The following is a 20681-nucleotide window of genomic DNA, read 5'->3' on the forward strand; positions in this document are numbered from 1 at the left end:
AATGCTTATTGGACAGGCTAGTCGACTAGTCGTTTCCATCTCGTTGCTGTCCCTATCAGAAAGAGGCAGAAGGGGCGGGGGGGACGACAAGGGGGTACTTCAAAGCAGCAGCGCTGCATGGAGCCTGGGTCCAGACCCCAGGCTGGATTACCCAACAGGCAGACTAAGCACGTGCTTAGGGCACTAGCAAAGCAGGGGCACAAAAAAAAAAAAAAAAAAAAAAAGGATTTTACGGTATAGTATTGTTTTTATTTTGAATTACATATGGGAAGCAACATAATCTTTTCAGTTCTTAGGGCCTCTAAAGGCCTTAATCCGGCCCTGCCCGGGCTCCACGTCGCGCTGCCACTTTGAAACACCATGTGCAGCCCAGGATCAGCTGGAGAGTCCCCTGCTGATTCTACAAGGAGCCTGACGCTGTGCTCCCCACAGCATTTTAAATCAGCAGTGCTGCACGGAGCCCGGGGTCAGCGCTGCATGGAGTCTGGGCTCCATGGGCGCTTTCACCTTTGAAATGCAGTGACAACCCTCAAAGGTGGAGGCGCCCTATCGGCTAATCAAACAGTTGATGCAAAATGCATCGACTATTCGATTAGTCAGTTACTCGCAATTTAACATCCCTAGCTCTTTCTGTTTTGGAGTTGAACAGACAGACTCACGGATGGACACACAGACAGATGCACAAGCTCTCACAGATATATAGCAGATGTGCTCCTTGCCAATCCTTCTGGATAGGCCTTTCCATGACATTTCAAAAACAATTCAATCTGATAAATTAAATAGCTAATTCCTTGAATTACCTGAGATACAGGCCATTCTAGCCACTGATCTGCATATGCTCAAATGTTTCCTTATCTGCCTTTATCAAGTTATTTCTGACTTCGTAATGATCAAGATTTCCATGTTATCTACTATACATTTAAGAGAGTTTGTCTGTCTGTACAAGAACCCCTCAAACAGTAAGAGCTAGGACCACCAAATTCTGCATACAGCTTTCTCTTATCGTAACTTAAAGCCAAGTCAGGGTTTGGTTGTGTGTGGAAAGTGGGATGTGCCTAGAATATGATTACTTCTGATAAACCCACACAGAGGAGAGACAGGATCACCAAGCAGGTGAAGGGCTGCCTGGGGGCGTGCGCCTCCCCTCCCTGTCTGGGATTGCCCCAGCCCTGAACCTTCCATCCACCAGGTGCCCTTCAGCGAGGGTTGGGGGGGTCCTGAAGTTCTCCCCACCCCCAATTCGTATGGAGATACTGTTGGCTGTTTCCCTTAGAGAGTGAGGGGAAGTGCACAGTGTGTTGCATTCCTCACTGTGGCTGGGGAGCGCAGGGGGCAGAAGAACCTGGACTTGCCCTAGCTGGGGGAAATGCCCCACGCCCCCAGCTGTGCCTGCTGGAGCTGCAGCAGTCACGGAGAGGCACTTCTCACCTGGCCTCAAGCTGCTGCAGTGAGAGGGCTGGGGATGTCCTCTCTCCCCTGGGCAGCCTGCACACCAAACCCCTCGTCCCCTTCCAGAGCAATGATTCAAATGAAGCATGGACATTTTCATTTTATTTTCCAAAAACCAAAAATTAATTCAGTTAAAGACTCAAGGAGCAACACCGGGCAAAACTTCTAGTTATATATAAATTTAAAAAACCAGTTGACTATCTGCTATTTTGGAATCAAAGCTACCTTTCTTCTTCCTTCGGCGTCTAGCTCTCCTCCTCGCGGACTCTGCATGATCTCTGCAGCCTGGCCATCAGCAGAGTGTTTTGTGAGTGAGTTCTGTTCTCACTATCCTGGCAAGGTGCCAGCCACTCTCTCACCCATCTCCCCAAGCAAAAGCTCCATTTCCCCTCTATCTGCTGCTGCATCCCTCATGTCCAGCAAGTATCCCTCCCCTCAACACCACAGCGTGACTCCACTTCTCCTTCAGCCAGTGCTATCTTCTCCAACTTCCACACAGGCATTTTCTCATTCTCCTCTTTTCTGCCTCTTTGCGTTCTTCTCCCTTCTCATTCTTCTTGTGCTGCTTCCCCTCAACCTTACCCTCTTTAAGAGCCTGTATTCTCCGTCATAAATGGGTCTACATATCTACCCTAATCATGAACTCAGATGTAAAAAGTGAGTGAAAGTTCCTAAGTGTCACAATAGCCAGTAATAATAAAACATTGATGGGAAAAGTTGCAAAAGGGAGACAAACTATGAATTAGCCCAAACAAGAAGGCCTATTGATATAATTCAAGAACTGAGTTAGGAAAAAGCCTGGTAACCAAGAAAAATGTGGGAGAAAAATCAATGTGCCAAAATTGGGGCATCATAAACTAGACCTAAATGTTGGACAAAATAATGAAGGGATGGGCTATTCCATCCATCAATCCCTTTCTGGGTCCTTAAACTTTTGGGAGAAAAATTAAGTATGGGAGCAAGTTTCCATGGTTTCCATCCCCACCATCTCCTGAAACCCTGGACCATAGGTGCCAATGCCATGGGTGCTCTGGGGCTGGAGCACCCACAGGGAAAAAGTAGTGGATGCAGAACCATCACCAGTGCCAAGTTTCCCCTCTGCTTCCTCCTCCCATACCTCTCATGTGTCAGTGGCACCACGTTGACCAACTCTCCCCTTCCCAGAGTACCACAAACAGCTGATTCACAGATGCAAGCTGCAGGAGGAAGGAGGAGTGGGGATAGGACATGCTGGGGGAAGAGATGAGGGAGTGAAAGGGGTGGAGCAGGAGCAAAGCCTGGAGAAGAAGAGGGGGTATCAAGAACCCCTGGCCAGAAGAGAGGACTGCCTATGTCCTGGACCTTCCTTGTCCTAATCCTGACAGAGTACATGACCAGACCAGATTCACTGCCACCTCCACCAGCTCCAGTTAAATCCATAATACCACTGGGAAAGAGTCTCTTCCTCTCCTCCATCCAAGTGTCCGTTACCTTCTACACCCCATTTCTTCTCTTTCCTAACTTTCCCTTTTCCTTCTGTCTAATAAGACAGTACAATGCTGTAAAGGTGTGGCCAGAAAGAGGCAAACAAAGCAACACCCTGAATGGCCTGAGGCTGGCAGAAACAGATCTCATGAGTGGCTGCTACGGCTGTGCTGTGTCTTAGTTTTGCAAGCAGCGAGGCTACAAGTGAGTCAACACCAGAGCCAGAAGCTGTGTGTTTACTAGCCTTGCTGTTCTTTTCTCTCCCGCTTTTGCCAGTGTCTTGTCTACTAGGAAATGAGACTGGATGTCAACAGTTTCATCCCATCTAAACTAATCTCATCTTTTCCCCAAAGGCTCAGTTGTTACCACCTAATTTTAGTGAAAGGCCAGTCCTCCTTCCCTCTCTCCTAGTTCCATACAATGGGAAGCGCTGAACCTCCTCTCTTACATCCCTGCAGCTCTACTGCACATAGCATTGATTTCTGCCAAATGTATATAATCAGTATCGCAGAGTATAAAACCATTCTGACCTCATTTCAAACACTATGCCTAAGCTGCCAGCAATGAAGAGAAATAGATTGCCTGTTGGCCGGTAGCACAGCTTTCCCAAGACTTAATTTGACAGGTATCATGGTAAAATATTCAAGGTAAATTATTTATAATCCCTAATAGGGAAGACCTGTCAGTAATATACCCCGATGAATGCCAATACCTTCATCCTTCCTCAACATTTTTATCCAGCTAAGACAACACGCAGAACAGTAAAGGGTACCTGCTCCTTGACCTCGATATTGTGCTCCCCTTCCAGAATAAGAGTCACTGCTTGCATGATTTGCTTTCCATGGGTGCTCATGATCTGGTCTATATGCTGCCAAAGGAATTAGAGACACAACATTAATATAAACAATAAGGAGTCCAGTGGCACTTTAAAAACTAACAACTTTATAAAGGTATTAGAGAATCAGCTTTCATGAGCTACAACTCACTTTGTCAGATGCTGAAGAGAAAGAGACAGCCGCCCCCCCAAAAAAAGATGCAGCAATGGGAGTGAGACAATTAAATGCGAATTAAATCAGAGTGGATGTGGCTCATCAATGATGAGAAGGTGAGTGTCCCTGAATGGGAAATTACCTCTTGTAATACAAGACCCACTCCATGTGTTTACTTAGACCTTGGTTCAGGGTGTCAACTATGCATCTGAATTCCAGCTCAGCAGTTTCTTTCTGCAGGCTGTTTTTGAAGATTTTTTCTCTGAGAATAGCAAGTCCAAAACTATGTGCCCAGGGAAGTTAAAGTCCCCTCCTCCCTGCCCACCTTTAGATGTTGCCATTCTTAATATCTGATTTGTGTCCATTTATTCTTTTGCGTAGAGACAGTCAGGTTTGTCCGACATCCATGGCGGAGGGGCATTGTTGGCAAATGATGGCATACATCATGAGTAGATGTGCAAGTGAATGAGCCTTTGATAGGATAGCTGATATGGTTAGGTCCTGTGATGGTGTCACTAGGATAGATGTGTGGACGGAGTTGGCAACAGGGTTTGTTTCAGGGACAGGTTCCTGGGTTAGTGTTTGTGTTGTGACGTTTGAAGTTGGTAGTTAGTATTTGCCTCAGGTTGGGATGCTGACAATTAGTATACGTTTTCCAGAGAAAGGGACAAAACAGGGACATTCTTACTGAGAAAGGGAATAGAATTATCAGTATTTCTAGGTGTCAGTATCTTTATGCAAGGTCAAATGTGAGAACCTATCACAGCAGAAATTATTTTCCTTTTCATTACTTTAACTAACCCTTGTCCCAGGGAGAAGAATAAGGACTTGTCTACACCGGAATGTTTTGTCACCAAAACAGTGACAGCATTTACACTACAATGCAAAAAGCTTCCAGCCCTGCTAGAGACTTTTGTCATTTCCCCTCCATTTATTGTCAACAAAGAGCCAGCGTGGACTCTGCTGTATGGTTTGTAGAGAGAGCTGGCTTCTGCCGGTATCCCACCATGTCTGTGCCCTGATGGCTGTGCTCAGTATTCTGTGATCTCTGCTGCTCTGCAGGCATGAGTCCCTCCCCTTTTAAAGTTCCAGGAAATATATGACAACTGAGTGAGCTGTTCCATTTGGGGAACATAGAGAAAATCATTGGAGTGCTTCTATTCTGCTCCTCCAGGAACACAGCGGCAGGCAGGATGCTGCTGCAGGGAAAGGGCTGGAGAGACGGCTGTGCAGCTTTGACATTCCTCAGGACAGAGCTCACAGAGTTATTACAGAATCCCAAGAAGTGCAGGGATCAGCTCTCTACCTTTCCACAACACTGCACTGTGGGATGCTTACCCGCAGTGCTTTGCTTTGTCGACAGGGCACTAGAAATGTGTTCATGAAATGTTGACAATGGTTTGACCAGTTTTCACTTTTGGCAACTTTTGCACGTAAATAGCACTTTTGTCACCAAACCTTTCCAGTGTAGACATGACCTAAGGCGGCGTTTCCCAAACTATGGGCCACAGCCCGGTATTGGGCCGCAGGAAAAAAATACCAGGCTTCAGCGTGGCTGCCAGGGGGTTCCGGGCTCCCGGACTGTCCGTGCAGCGCTGGGTTCCCCAAGCCCTCAGCCGGGCTGGGCGGATGCAGCCGTATGTTTCAGGCTCCCGGCAGAGGCATAGTGAGGGTTACCAGGTGAGCTCTTATTGCTGGCTGTGGAGGGAGGAGGAGGGGTTGGATATGGGCCACAGGGAAGCAGGGTTGGGGCAGTGGAGGTACCCAGGGAAGATAGGGAGGGGAACCGGCCGGCAGAAGCAAGGTTTGGTCAGGGGAGATTGCAGGGGTGGGAACCAGTTGGCAGGGGCAGTGAAGCAGGCTGGGTGAGATTGCAGGGCAGAGGGGGAGGGGGGGCGCACAGTAGGGCTGGCCAGGGGAGATCGCGGGGGGGGGGGGGGGGGGGGGAGGACTTGCTGGCAGAAGGGGGGAGGGGGAGGGGGAGAAGACTGGCTGGCAGAAGCAGGGCTGGCCAGGGGAGATCCAGGGGTGGGAACCAGCTGGTGGGGGCAGTTAGGCTGGCTGGGGGAGACCGCAGGGCTGGCTGGCAGAAGCAGGGTTGGCGGGGGAAGGGGAAGGCAGTGGGGCTGGGGGGGGGGGGGGGGAGAACCAGCTTGCGGGGGCAGCAGGGCTTGCCAGGAGAGATCGGGAGAGAATCGGCTGGCGGGGACAGCAGGTCTGGCGGGGCAGGGGGCAGAAGAATTGGCCAGCGATGAGCAGGACAGTTCAGGGCACACGCAGATCCTAAATAAAAAGGTAAAAGCAGGGCCTTTTAAATATCCCCACTGCTGACTGAGGTTTAAAGGCACTACAATCTGTCAGAATGGAGAGAACCTGGTGCATTCACCATCCGGAATGAGAATATGGATAAAAAATTCCAAAGATGGTGTCAGCTTTCTGAAAATAAATGAGCCCCTTTTCAATACATGATGTGGTGGTGCAGGGTTTTATTGGATTACAGTCCATTTTTCCAATCCATATTCCCTTAACTTGCTGGTAAGAATATTGTGGGTGGCCGTATCAAAAGCTTTGCTAAAGATGGCTCTGGGGGCTTTGGGAGGACCAAAACCACCATATTTGCATATTCGTAATTTGCTTAATGAATATGCAAATATGCAAATGAATGTTACCAGTCCTTCGAAAGCTCGTGAATGGATTTAGTGGTCCCCGTGTCAAAAAGTTTGGGAACCCCTGGCCTAAGGGACTCTATGTCTGACCATACTTCCATTGCAGCCTGTTGAACATATAAATACTAACTACCCATAGCTATACAGGTCACTGAGAGCATTATCAGAAGACTGAAGGATCTAGGAGTCAAACTGACAACTTGATGAACACAGGAATTCAGTGTGATGTTGTGGGACAGCATGATCTAAAATGGTCAACACCAGAAAGGCGTGATATCACTTTCCTATACAGTACTAGTAAAGAGAGCAGTACTAGAATACTGTATTCAGTTCTAGTTTCTACACTTTAAAAAGACACCAAAATTCTGAGAGGGTTCAGAGGAAAGTCATAAAAATTATTTGTGGCCAGAAAATCTGTCTCACAGCAAGAGTTCAGTCATTCAATCTGTTTTGCTCACTGAAGCGAAGGTTTTAAAGTTTACTATCATTGTTGGTAGTACCCTTGCTTGGAGGAGAAATGATACACAAGAGGATTCGTCTAGTAGAAAAAGGCATAACATCCAGTGGCTAGAAACTGAAGTCAGGAAAGTTCAAACTGGATATAAAATGCAAACATTTAAGTGAAGAGGATTGTGCTCTGGAAGAGATTGCCAAGGAAGTGGTAAATTCTCTCTCACTTAGAGTCAAAGTTAAGTTTAGATTTTTTATCCCCAAAACAAAAAATACCACAGCTCAATGACAAGTTATTGGGCTCAATGCACTGTGGAAATTCTGTGCCATGTGGTAGGGCAGAAGCTCAGAGTAAAGAACTGCAATGTTCCTTTCTGGCCTTAAAAATATCCAAAAGAAAATAAGGTTACACAAGAATAGCTGGGGTCATAATTTGGCTGCAGAACCTCTGTAACGGACAGTTAAGACACCAGTTTAACTGTTAGACCTCAAGGTCAGTTTACAGGACAATTTGAATTTTTTTTTTTTTACTTGTAGATGGAGCTAATTTGATATAAATATTATTGAGAACTAGAAGATGGACCTGGTGTTGCTTGGGTCCTTAACTGAAATAAGTTTTGTTTTTCTTCATTTAAATCATTGTTCTGGAGTGGGGCTGGGGATGAGGGGTTCACTATGCAGGCTGCCCTGGGGGGGGGGGGGGGGCGCGACAACCCCAGCCCTATGTTACTACAGCAACCTGGGGCCAAGTGAGAAGCGCCTGTCCATCTCTCTCTCAAGCACTTTATTCCTTGCCATAGAACAGTTCACATGCTTAAACTTGATCCCTTATTATATTCTGTAACATGAACATATGACCTGTGTGAATGCACAATCCAATAGATCGGAATCAAAGACCGAAGTGGCTGTTTAGAATGACAGATAGGAGACAAGTACAATAGCTCAGACACTCAGGGTTTGTCTATACAGCACTGGCTGCTGTGCTCCAACTGCCGTATCTGTTGGCGCAGGATACCTAGTTTTCCTCGGTACCGAGGAAGTTTCAGTTTGTGTTTCAGTTTCAGGGTCTACATAGGGCAATTAGAGCATAGCATATTAGAGTACTCTCCAAATCTCACACTTAGTGCACACTGTCACTGTGTACACAAGCTGAAATATGGATATCCTTAATATTTGGATCTCCATAAGCCAGAGGTGAGAAATCTAAGGCCCAGGGACCAGATGTGGCCCTGGCTTGCCTGGATCCGGCCGCCAAGACTGAGGCCCCCTGCCCAAGCACTGGAGAGCCTGTGCCGGTAGTCCATCCCCTGCGGGACTAGAGCACACAAAAATCTACTAGCCTGGGCTCACCTAGGCTATGCTGTGAGAGGGGAATGTGGGGAGCGTCTTTCTGCTTCTCAGTCTGGGGCCATACCAGCAAGGGTTTTTTTGTTGTTATTTTTGTTTCTCACTTGTGTGCGGCCCCCGACTGGTTCCCCAGCCCTGCCATAAGCACTCCAAGCTCATTTCAAAATGCAAACCACTCCTCCTGTTAAATAATCTCTTAACAGAGTCTACAAAAAGGTGTTGTTTGTCAGTCAAAAGCCTATCTAAACATACACGCACTCACACATCCAACAAAAAAGCATTGCTGTGGTATCTGTGGACATCACTAGTGAGAATAAGCTCCAGCTGGCTATACAAAATTCTGTCTATTAAGGATTTTCACTTTACCATGTGCTAGTTCTGACCATTCATGTTTTTGAGGTCAGATAATGCACAATGGAAGCCTCACAGTTTCAACAATATGCAAATACAAACAAAGGGAATGGTGATTTGTTCTCAGTCCTACTAGATCACTGGAAAGGATACTCTGCATTACAGATTTATAATGTATTATCTATGATGGCCTAATGTTATCTATGATTATCTAGTGTTTGAAGGGCAACTTTTTCTGAAGGATCTATTTGTGGTTTTACTTACCGGGCGAGTAGACAAAAGATTTCTGAGTAGTCCCAATGTTTTCATTAGAACGTTTACATCTGAATCAGAGAGTAACTGGAATAACTGCTCCGTACTCAAACCTCGTAAGATGTCTGCTTTGATCTTTTGTTCTGCTTGAAATGCCATATTCTGAAAGAAAGAGATAAAAACTGAGTCACACGCTTCATATTAGCATTTCTCCTATTAATTTTCTCTCAAAATGTGGTTTCCATTTTGTCCACAAAAGAATGATTACATCTGCAATGCATATGTACTAGATAAAATAAACCTGTGAACAAGCAAGGAAAGATTACTCACTTTGTAGTATCTGGAGTTCTTTGAGATTTGTTGTCCCTATGTGTAGTGCACTTCAAGTGATTCACAGGCAACAGCTCATCAAGGAGGTGGATACCCAGAGTCCAGCGCCACAAAAAACTTCGCAAGTGCCCTGCCTAAGGAAACATCTGAGGCAGCCCCCTCTACCAGTGTATAATGCTTCACAAAAATGTGTTCAGAGACTCAAGTCACTGTTCTGCAGATGCCTGGACAGAAAGTGCTCTCCCACTGCCCACAAGAGAGAGACTGTTCATCTCATCAAAGAACATGATGCACTCTGGGATACCTTTTGACAGTTTCTGAGTGGAAATGGTCTCTCTTTCATACATTCCATAAATGATACAGTCTAGGATATTCCCAAAATGTCATCATCTGTAGTAGATGGCAAGGTCCCTATGCATATCCAAGGACATCACCTCTTCCCATCTGGTATGTGGTTTAGGGTAGAACACAGAGGGATACTTGATGTGAAAGTGACACCATGACAGGGAGGAACTTCAGGTAATGTCTCGCTGGTGCCTTATTCTTGTGGAAAACTGTACTGGGGTGAGAGATCTGCCACAAATGCCCTTAACTCTGCACTTCTTCTGGCTGACATGACTGAGATGATACATGGAAAGATGTAGTAGACAACAAGATCCTAAAAGCTCAAAGGGCACTTTTATCAGACTTGACACATCAGATTCACATCCCAGGCTGGTATCTGCTTTGCTACTGGAGGCAAGACTCTAATCTTGCCTTTCAGGAACAGAGATATAACTAGATGAGAAAACATGAAGTACGTGTGTACAGGTGGGTAAAATACACTGATGGCCACAGTGTTCCATGGATTCTCATAACTCTGTGATTCCTGACCAATGGAGAAATTTGTTATTGATCACACCAGAATATAAATCTCTTCTGCTCTGCTGCATGGCATTTTCCAGTAGAGTCCTTCCTAGTATTGCTAAGTACAACCTGGACTCATGGCAAATGAACCACAGTGAGGATCATCTACAGTTTCCACTCCACAAAGTGCCCTTGCGTGTTGATGCAATAAACTGTGTCCATGTTGTCTGATAACATTTGCACTGCACAATTTTAAAAGTGAAGGAGGAATTGCCTGTAGGGCAGCCTGATAGCTCTCCACTCCAACACGTGGGAGGCAAAGGACCAATGTCTTTGGGCACCCTTTTCTGTGCATTTGTGATGCTTACAAAGCAACTCATAAATACCGCAGATGGCAAAAACCTGGTGAGACTCTGTTGAAACTGTGGCTTGCTGAATTTCTGCTTAATCATAGACATATATATGCCAACCAATTGGGGCAAGACTTAATGAGCAGAGGGACTCCTCCATCTTTGTACTGAACAGCATTGCACTCGAATGGATGGTCTTTTGTACTTTGTACCGAAGAAGAGAGCTATGACAAGCATCTCGTACTATCTCTGCTGCATCTAAGGCCATCTAAAGAGAAGACCTGGCCACCAGCTTTTCTTTATTAACGAGAGCCTGAAATTGTTTCCTGGTATTATAGTTCCCTGTAGGGTGTGCAGCTGCACAGGAAAAATTTAAGACCCACCCACTTCGTTAGAAGAGCCGTGCAGCAGTGCGCCTGCAGCCCTGCACTAATTAGATACTTCTTCCAGAGTGCTCCTGACGCTGTAGCTGGAAGTAGAAAAAGGTAAGCTGGTGGGCTTGGTGTGGGGAATAGGAGCTGCTTCCATGAGCACGGTTAGGCCACGGGGTGCTGAGAAGGTTCTGTAACTTGGACCACCAGTGCCAAAAGCCCCAGGTCTGACGATGCTATTGCCACACAGGGGTTGGCACTGAAGTACAACTCTTGGTAATGGAGGGTGGCTCTGTCTTTTCCTTTGATGAAGTCCTGAGCAGGTCAATCTCAGAAACAGACATTGGTGTCCAGAGCACAAAGTTTCCTGACTTGGTACAGGACAGGGACTTCTGTCTCCTCTCAGAGGGCTTGGATATGGAGGTTGAACTTCCCCTCTTGTCTTTATGGGAATGTTTGTCTCTCCCATCTGCCCTGTCTTTAAACTGACTGGTGACCAGGGAGGTGGGGATTGGGGGGAGAAATGGTAGCAGAGGTTTAGGAACTGGACTGAAAAACTCAAGAGGTGGCTCCAACTTTCTTCAGACTGAGGTACAAGAGGGTCTCTCCCTAGTCGAAGGCTGTCACCAAACTGACAGATCGATCCACGAGGAATGCTTGCAGTTGGAAGTCCCCTGACGACTGTGTCTTACTGGGGAACAAACTGCAGACCCTGAACACGTTTCCCCCAGATTGTACAGACGGGTATGATGATAGTGACCAGGAAAGGGGTATGGCAGTTGACAGTTCTTTTGAAACTACAGATTTCTGTCATATTCCTCCTCCTCTTATTGCAAGATCAGGGGGAAAGGGAAAGAAGTGCTTCTGTGCAGGAACCACTCCTCACCCCAGGAAGATGGCAAGGTGTCCTAAATCTTAAGGACTAATGCCCAAATATTTATCCTAATGACAATTTAAGTATGGAGAGAAGAAGAAGTTAGTACATACAGTGAAGCGCTGTGCCAGTCCAGGAGAGTCAAGAAGGAACTAAGACGCAGAGCATGAGAAAACTGGGGGTGCATGTATGGACCAGACACTCACTCAGGAAAAATCCTCCAGTTCTGAGCCCATAGAAAGCATGTGCAATACATGAAGTACACCACACAGAGAAACAAGCACTTAAAGAAAAACTTCAATTTATGAAGGACATTTTTGGATCTCCACATTCCTGACAAAGTCCCAAAACTCACTCAGTTTCCCTCATTTTAAATCTTCCTGCTTACCAGTACTCAGCAATAGCCTTACTTTTGAACCAGATATGCTGCTCAATTAGCTCTTGACTGACATGCACAAGTGAAATTGATGAGGTATGAATTTTTATTCTTGCTTTGATTCTTTAATTTTACACTCCTTGCATAATTCCATGGATTTATGCTTCATTGTATTTGTTGGAAATTATGGCACTGTGAAGCTTACATGAACCACATGCTTCAGGTATTCCTAAACCTCCAATAGCTAGATGTTAGAACGGGATGATAGATCATTCAAAATTGCCCTGTTCTTTCCCTTCCCTCTGAAGCATCTGGCACTAGCCACTGTCAAAAGAAAGGATACTGCTCTAGATGGACCATTGATCTGACTAAGTGTGGCCTCTCTTTTGATACTTTCAGTGACTGATCACTATTTTCTTGTATAGTTACATATACAGGCAGGCTGAACGTCTGCAACTGTGTTTAGTAACTGGTATGATCTTCATGGTCAAAAATAAAGTTCAGAATCTCTTTCCTTGAAGTGTATTTGGGTGGCTGACTGGTTGTGTGTGGTGTTTGTATAATTATTTCATTAGAGGGAGTACTTACCATTAAAGCCCAAATGCCATTCACTCGCAAAGCAAGATTTTCACTCTGGGTTAAACTACATAGAAGTTCTATAGCTCCTGATTCTAAAATAGGCTGCAATGAAAAGAAAAACAGATAGCTTTAGAACACTGTGTGAGAATTTACTGGACTTACATATACATCAATGATCTATAAACATGGTAGCACACTATGTTTATCTCAAGGTGGACCTTGGTTACATTGAGGAAATGCAGACACAACTATAATGAAATGTGTAGACACACACTCTTTCCGGATTGTCTCAGACTGCTAGCAGGGTAGCCCCTTTCATAAAAGGCCACCTTCATTGAACAATGGATTTTGCTCCCTTGAGCAGACGTGTAAAACAGATTTTACTGTCTTTAACTGCATTTAAACAGGCTGTATTTGCTCTTCACATTCACTAATGAAGACACACTGAGATGTAATGACTTCAACACACGTACAAATAGAACAACAATAAAGCAAAAAAGACTAACTCTTAAAGACTTCTGGTGACAACCTGAGTAAAACTCAAATCACTTGTGAAATTATCAGACCCTGAGGTTAGGTGACAAATACAAACAGATGAATTTTGAAAGCCCTAAACCATTAAATGAAACAGAACCAGACATAGGATGATAAAAGCTTGAGACCGTGAATCCACAAGAGTCAGGAAACTCTGAGTGAACGTTGCCAATGGGACAACAGGCCACATTCTGCCCTCAGTTACACCTATGTAATCCGCAGTAACATCATCAAAGTCAGCGGAATTACTCCAGATGAGAGGACATTTGTCCTATGCACAAGGTCTGCAAAAGTGCTCTGCACCACTTACATCTCACATGAGGCCTCAAAATAGGTGAGGGCTCCCTGCACAGGGGTGAACTTCACTGAATTTACATGTGAAATGTGTATACGTGAAAACACAATTTGGCCCTTAATTCTGTTTGCTCTCATGTGTGCTTTATAACAGGGTCTTTTATTACAGGTTGCCAGAACACTGCTGTGGCATGATTTGGCAAACGTTAATTTACAAATATGGATTAACCATTACAAATTTAAAAATGAAACACCTTGGGTGACATGGTTTATTCTGAAATTGTGGAATAAACAATAAAATGCCATATATCTTTGCAAACACTTAACTGTAAATGTTATCGCCTGATTGAGATTAAATGTATATTAGCTTTTTTCTAATAATCACTGTTCCCAGTGGTATTAATACTTGTCTCAATGTTGAACAAGTATTATAACAGAGTGAGAAAAGTGTGCTGACACTCCTTGGCAACTAAAATACAAATCTGTATTAAGATAACAAATACCAGAGCTGCCAATCTGTTGATCTGGGCAAAATGCTGATGGAAATCAGGCAGGAGCTAGAGCTGGGATTCCCAACATCTCCTTGATCTCTGCAGATTTCACTTGCAGAGATCAGGGAGAGCCTCTGGCCTTTATGTAATAAAAGATTTTAGTTATAACCTTATTATTTATTCAGTCCCTCATTGTCATACCCAGCATCACTCAGGGTATGTCTACATTACCACCCTAGTTCGAACTAGGGTGGTAGTGTAGACATAGTTCTCATTGAGAACTATCTGCCTCTCTTTAGGCCTCCGCTATTCCTGCCTTTTGTCTCCATTTCCTCCCCAACCTTCTCTTTTTCCCTTTTTCTGTGTCTCTCTTATGTTCTTCCCTCTGCATTTCCTTCCTTGCAGGTACACCAACCTGCGTTGTAGCTGCTAAAATTACCAGCAATTAACTAGATCATGTTTCTAGGGTTTGTTTTTTTTAAGAGACTAGTGCTTATGAAAATTCTTTGTTTGACAGCCCCAGAGACTGAAGTTATCTGATTAATCTCTAGAGAAAATACAGCCCAGGCAGCAAGGCAGATTTTCAAATGAAAAAAAAAATGTATAAAATCTTATTAAAGGAAGAGTCTATCTGTAAAGTTAAGTCTCATACAGACTATGCACATCTAACTACATTTCATAGAACCACTTATTCTGTCATATCACTGCACAATTAACAGGGTATTTTTAATTGACAGCCTATCGATGATAAAATTCCACCACCCTAACATTACAACTATAATCACCTGATAGTGATTTAAAAACTTCTTTAGTTACTCAAAAGTCATTGCTGTAACACAGAGTACTACTAAACAGCATGAAGAGGAAATAGGGGACTACCAACCTCTTTGCTTGGAGAGAATTCAAGGAGAAGGTTGCATAGTGTGGAAGATGCTACCACCAGGACTTCATCTGGAGCATTCTGTAAAACCTGAGGGCACAAGGAGGAGAGTGGGAAGCGCCATTAACTGTTATGAAGGAGACTAAAATCACATTTAAACAAAGTTCAAGTTTTGCTTAGCAAGAGCCAGACGTGTTGCAGTGACCTCATACTGCAACAAAGGGTTATGCTGAGATTTGGGAATTCACTTCCATGTCACGCTGAAGTAGGGCAGTTTTTGAACAAAGACCTTCGGGCATTGTGATCTGCATGGCACTAGTGCCTATGCGAAGGTAGGATAGAGGAGCTATTAGTCTCCCCCACCCACACACTCGTGTCCTTTTCTTCCATAGTCTGTGATTGATTTGCTCCACAGAGGAACAGCTTTTTAAAATAGTCACATTTTTCCTTTTCAGTGGACTGCTGTGCTGGCTCACCAAAGAGGAGCAATCTACTCTCCCCTTATGAATGGAACATCTCTTCAATGTGCTAAGCAGTCCAGGTGAGAATGAGTCTTAAGAGAAGTCTGTTCTCCTCTGGGGTAGTGGCAACTCCCACAAGAGGCTTTGTGCAAACTGCAACTATTTACCTCATATCCTCACATGTACTCTGAGCTCCTGAGGATGGGGAAAGACTCTGGTTCCTTCAATATGAGGAAGTCCTGCGAGAGAAACCTGAAGGGTACTTGAGGGCATTTGCAGCCTGACATTGGAGCCTGGGTTGGTGCCAGGGTCTGGAACAGGGATGGGTACCAGGTTGGAAATGCTGTACATTGTACTGGAGAGCTGACTGGATAGGATCTCTCAGCTCAGAGTGCTGCTGTCATTAAGACGACAGTACCAGAACATGTGTAGGAGCCGTTGGTGCATCTCAGTGCCAAGAGGTGTCCTATGGTACTGAGGTAGATGCTTCTAAGCAATGCCTAATGGAAAGCTTTTCTGATCAAGGCTTTTCAGAGTGTACCAATGCCTTACTATTTCAGTAAGAGACTCAGCTGTACCCTTTGCCAGACACAAGGTCTCCTGGGAGTCAGATTTATGGGATGATCTACCCTTTAGATTCCTTGGAATGGGAAAGAGGCTTATTTTCTTCAATATTTTCATCTCTGGAGCTGCTGCTCAAACTCTCCTCTACGAACGTGAGACTTGGATGATCTACAGAAAACACCTGAAAAAACTGGAACATCAGCACCAGCACTTTCTTTGGAAGAGCCTCAAGAGAAAGAAGGAGGATCATTGCACTAACGTGTGTCCTCTCAGAGGCCAACATCTTTAGTGTGTTGAAGCAATTATCCTGCATGAGCTGGGAGATGAGGAGAAGCAAGGCACTGTGTGTGCATATCTACTGTACGCTTACCAAAACAACTTCCGTATGCTCAAAGGAGAAAGGAAATGAGAGGCCAAAAGAAACATCTGAAAGACATCAAGATCAACATCAAGAGATGCGGCATTGACCACGTATTGCAAGACAGTAGCCCAAAACAGGGATAGCTGACAAAGACTTGTCAGAGGGGAACATCCAATTTTGAGGGAAAAATCACCTTGCCCAGTCACAGAAAAAAGAGACAGACAAATATCACGCAGCAGTTGTGGCCCAACCATGACTTCCCATGCCACCTCCAATGTCTGTCAAAGAGCTCCTGGCTCACAGATTGGAGTCCTCAGTCATCAGATGATCCATAAAAAATAAGCCCCTATGAAAGGGCTCATCTTCAGACTCAAGAGATTGCCAATGATATATCTTGTGAGAGTTTCTGGCTCCTCTTAATTCTGGTGCTACTTCCAGGACCCCTGAAGACACGTTGAAGCTCAGGTTGTCAAGTATCAGGGGGGTAGCCGTGTTAAGTCTGAATCTGCAAAAGCAATGAGGAGTCCCATGGCACCTTATAAACTAACAGATTTATTGGAGCATAAACTTTAGTGGGCAAAGACCCACTTCGTCAGATGCATCTAATGAAATGGGTCTTTGCCCACTAAAGCTTATACTCCAATAAATCTGTTAGTCTATAAGGTGCCACAGGACTTCTCGTCAGGTTGTCAACACACTTGCCTGGCTTATACCATGAGACAGGAGAGTTTATACCCTTTACAGATTTTCATTCCGTTTAACCTAGTTGTGAATCTTGTTAAACTCAGGATTTGTAATGAATTGCACAGGAATTAACAGGACATTATTTTTCCTTTTATCATTTTAAAATCTGCTGCCTTTTAACCTCATTGAATGCCCCCCACCCTTGTTCTAGTCATATGAAAAAGCACAAACAGAAATTTTTACTGACCTTTTTTACATTATTGTTTTATATACCCCACCATGTCATCACTAATTCATTAATCTTCTAAGCTATATGGCCCTCATCGTCCTATGTCTTTTCATTTTTGTTGAGCTTCTCTGTACCTTTCCTATTTCTGCTGTATAAGATTTGAGGGCAGAACTCAATACACAGTCTAGGTACAATTATAACCCAGATTTACACAACATTATAACATTTTCATTGTTATTATTTATTAATACCATTTCACAGGTGCCTACAAGTGCTAGTCAGGGGGCAAGGACCCATTTGTGCATAGCACTGTACTCTCTTTTTCTTCAGGTAATGTAATATTTTACACTTGAATCTCCATACTCCGGGTGTCCCTAATCCAGCTGGGGAAACAGCAGCACAGCAACCCGTTTCTCTAGAGGCTTTACCTCACCTCTCCCAGAGCAGGAGGGGGCAATGCCTGGGAGCAGCAGGGAAAAAGGAAGCGTGTGTGCTCTGGAAGCGGGGAGCCAGGCAAGTACCCTCTCATCGCCCTCACACCCTGACCCAGCAAATTCTTTAATCCGGAATACCATTTACCCAGTTTCCCAGGGTTGCCAGAATAGAGAGGTTCAAGTGTATTTGCTTTTTTGACGAAAGCTGTGCAACTGAACAGGTTTTCATGGAGGTGCCAGCTATTCAGTGGAACACCACTGGCTCCTATGCAATAAGCTTAACCACCATGCATCCTGGAGAACAAACAGGGAACAGCAGATACTTTTCTTCTGTGCAAATCGCAGGAACAAAGCCTCTTAGCCTTGCACATTCCTTCTGGTTGGTTTGCCCATTCTGTCCTGCAGAGGCTGCCATTTCCCCAGAGACAGCTTCTTCTGTCCTCTCTCAGTGCGGATGACAATGCAAACCATGCTTGTTTCCTTCTAGTTTCCATTTAAGCAGCCTGATTTTAAAATTATAAGCCATGCTTCCTCTCTCCTCCATGCGGATGGTGATTCTGGGGCTGAGTTACCCCTCAGGCAGCAATGTATGACACTCAAGAGGAATACGGATTTTACATTAGACTGAAGAGCAATGCTCTTCCCACCATCATGGTCCCTGCCTCTTCCAGCATCCCACTCTCGGTGGAGTGTAGGATTAATATCCCCTCCCTTTGGCTGCAGCCTGACTTGAGGTTGCTGTGACAGGCTGAGCAAGGGAGCAGAGGGGAACCCTTTCTATGTTGCTGAGTAAGGGCGAGGGGCAATCTGGCTTTCAGTCCCTGTTTTATTTTGTAATATATTGTATTACATTTCAAAAAAGAAAATGCAGGCCACAACGCTGTTTGTGTTACTGGACTTTTGCTGATTTGCAAGCCTCTAGAGAAGATCACCCATAACAAATGTCAAGGTGATTCTATTTTCTGTCTCACCTTCATTAAGGGTTTCCATACTGCATGATCCTGGAAACTTGTCCGTAGCTGCTGCACTGACCGGGACAAACTGTGCAAACATCTACAAAGAAAAATAAAATGAGTTGCGAAATACTTACTTTGTTTCTCGCCATAAAAATACAGCCAGGAATTTGATGATAATTAATACAAACACTAAGAAATATTTTATTACTGTCTCTGATGAATTTTCGGAAACTAGAAACCACTTTAAGTTTTAGTCTACAATTTCTAGCAAATCGAGGACCAAAAAGAGAGCAGAGATAAACATACTGAAAATTATTTTAGTTTAGAAAAGGAAAGCACATACCTGACTGCAGATAGCCGCACCTTGATACTAGACTCAGACAAGCCATTCACAATTCGGTCCATCATGTTTTCAGTCTCAATGATCTGGAGAAAAAATGTTAACCATGCATAAACAACATGAGGTGGACAACTTTTATATTGTAACTGCTATGGTTTATTGTAGTTTATCTATGACATTCTAAGTATTGCATATGAAAAGATAATTTACTCTAGAAACAATCACCACTCCTATTTTGCCTTAAGGAACCACTGAACTCATCAATTAAACATCATAATCTACTCTCTTTGCCTGACTCATTATCCTCTGATGCTTTGTAAAGCCACTGATGGAAAAATGGGGAGGTTCTATAAGGCTGTGCTGGCTGTGTACAGTACAGCTTGTGTTTCAGTACGGTGTGCAAATACCCAAGGAACAAAGCATGTTGCTCTCGAATCTTTGAGGATGTGGAGGAAATCATCAATTTTCTGTTGGAAAGATTGAATTCATCGAAAGGGAAATCTTCAATGATGTTTTGTACTTCTCTGGGAAACCAGAGGAATGGAGTCATGATTCCCTCCTCATGACAATGCAAATGGCCACTTAGAATAATGAGGTAACTGCCAGATTTACTACAGATTGGAGCAAGGTCTTCACTACTAGCTTCCTCTTCTCCATTCTTGAAAGTGGGCCCAGCATTGTTGGTAGCTGAAGTGCACCTGCTGCTGTGGATAAATCTCTAACATTTCCATATAACCATGTATTAAGAGATTTTATATATACAGATCTTGTTCTTTTAGATATATCTTTATGTTAAGCTTTCTTATAGAATCCTTGTACTAAGAGAAACCTTGTATCCAATCTTTTCCATAGAAACTTTGTATCAAGTGCTTTGGCTGCATCTATACTGGCATGCTTTTGCGCAAAAGCAAGTGCTTTTGCACAAAATCTTGCCACTTGTCTACACTGGCCGCGAGTATTTGCACAAGAACACTTACTTTGTAATGTACAAAATCAGTGGTTCTTGCGCAAAAACTCCGATGCTTCCGCTCAGGGATAAGCCCTCTTGCGCAAGTATTCTTGCACAAGAGGGCCAGTGTAGACAGCCACGTTAATTTCTTGTGCAAGAAAGCCCGATGGCTAAAATGGCCATCAGAGCTTTCTTGCGCAAGAGAGCGTCTACACTGGCACGGATGCTTTTGCGCAAAAGCAAATCTTTTGCGCAAAGGCACATGCCAGTATAGATGCTCTCTTGCGCAACTACTTTTAACGCAAAATCATGCCAGTCTAGACGCAGCCTTTATGTTTTAGGTCTTAGGAATAGTTAAAGTAAAGAAAAATGTCTTTTGCTAGGAGTAGAATAGATCTCTCCTCTTTCCTTGATTGCCCTGTTGAAATGAATGAGGTGTGAATGCAGACTGAAAGGTGAGCACCTCCAGCAGCAGTTGCAAGGGTGGAGAGGGGCTGGGAGCCAGATCCAAGACAATACCTGTGAAGTGAACTCATTGAAAAGAAGACTGGACATACAGGTGCCTTGGGAGTCGAGCAGCAAGTGCCTGCCCTTGGAAGAACTCTCTTTGAAGCAGCATTAGGAAAGGCAAGGTGATGATTAATTGGCTGCATCAGAATGATAAATATGAGGCATCTTACAGAGGGACCCCGGGTTTTCGTCTTGTCAACATCAATCCGGATCAGCAGAAGCCCGGCTCCACCCCTCCCCCATCTAACTTACCTGGCCAGTGCAGTTAGGGGGAGCAACTATTGGTAACAACAAGGAGTG

The 20681-nt window shown here is 44.4% G+C and overlaps 1 protein-coding gene across 5 annotated transcripts in view; it reads right to left on the reverse strand.

Annotated features, from left to right (window-relative positions):
* Nucleotides 1-20681, reverse strand: part of ARMC8 (armadillo repeat containing 8) — a 111109-nt gene that overhangs the window by 14885 nt on the left and 75543 nt on the right. For all 5 annotated transcript variants that reach the window (XM_075937366.1, XM_075937364.1, XM_075937363.1 and 2 more), the window contains 6 exons: nucleotides 18926-19008; nucleotides 18598-18679; nucleotides 14897-14983; nucleotides 12704-12796; nucleotides 8981-9130; nucleotides 3686-3781 (listed from right to left, as the gene is read on the reverse strand). In XM_075937366.1, the coding sequence (XP_075793481.1) occupies nucleotides 3686-3781; nucleotides 8981-9130; nucleotides 12704-12796; nucleotides 14897-14983; nucleotides 18598-18679; nucleotides 18926-19008 (591 nt within the window). The remainder of the gene's footprint in view (nucleotides 1-3685; nucleotides 3782-8980; nucleotides 9131-12703; nucleotides 12797-14896; nucleotides 14984-18597; nucleotides 18680-18925; nucleotides 19009-20681) is intronic.

Source organism: Pelodiscus sinensis, chromosome 10 (genome assembly GCF_049634645.1).
Source record: "Pelodiscus sinensis isolate JC-2024 chromosome 10, ASM4963464v1, whole genome shotgun sequence".
NCBI classification, from domain to species: domain Eukaryota; kingdom Metazoa; phylum Chordata; order Testudines; family Trionychidae; genus Pelodiscus; species Pelodiscus sinensis.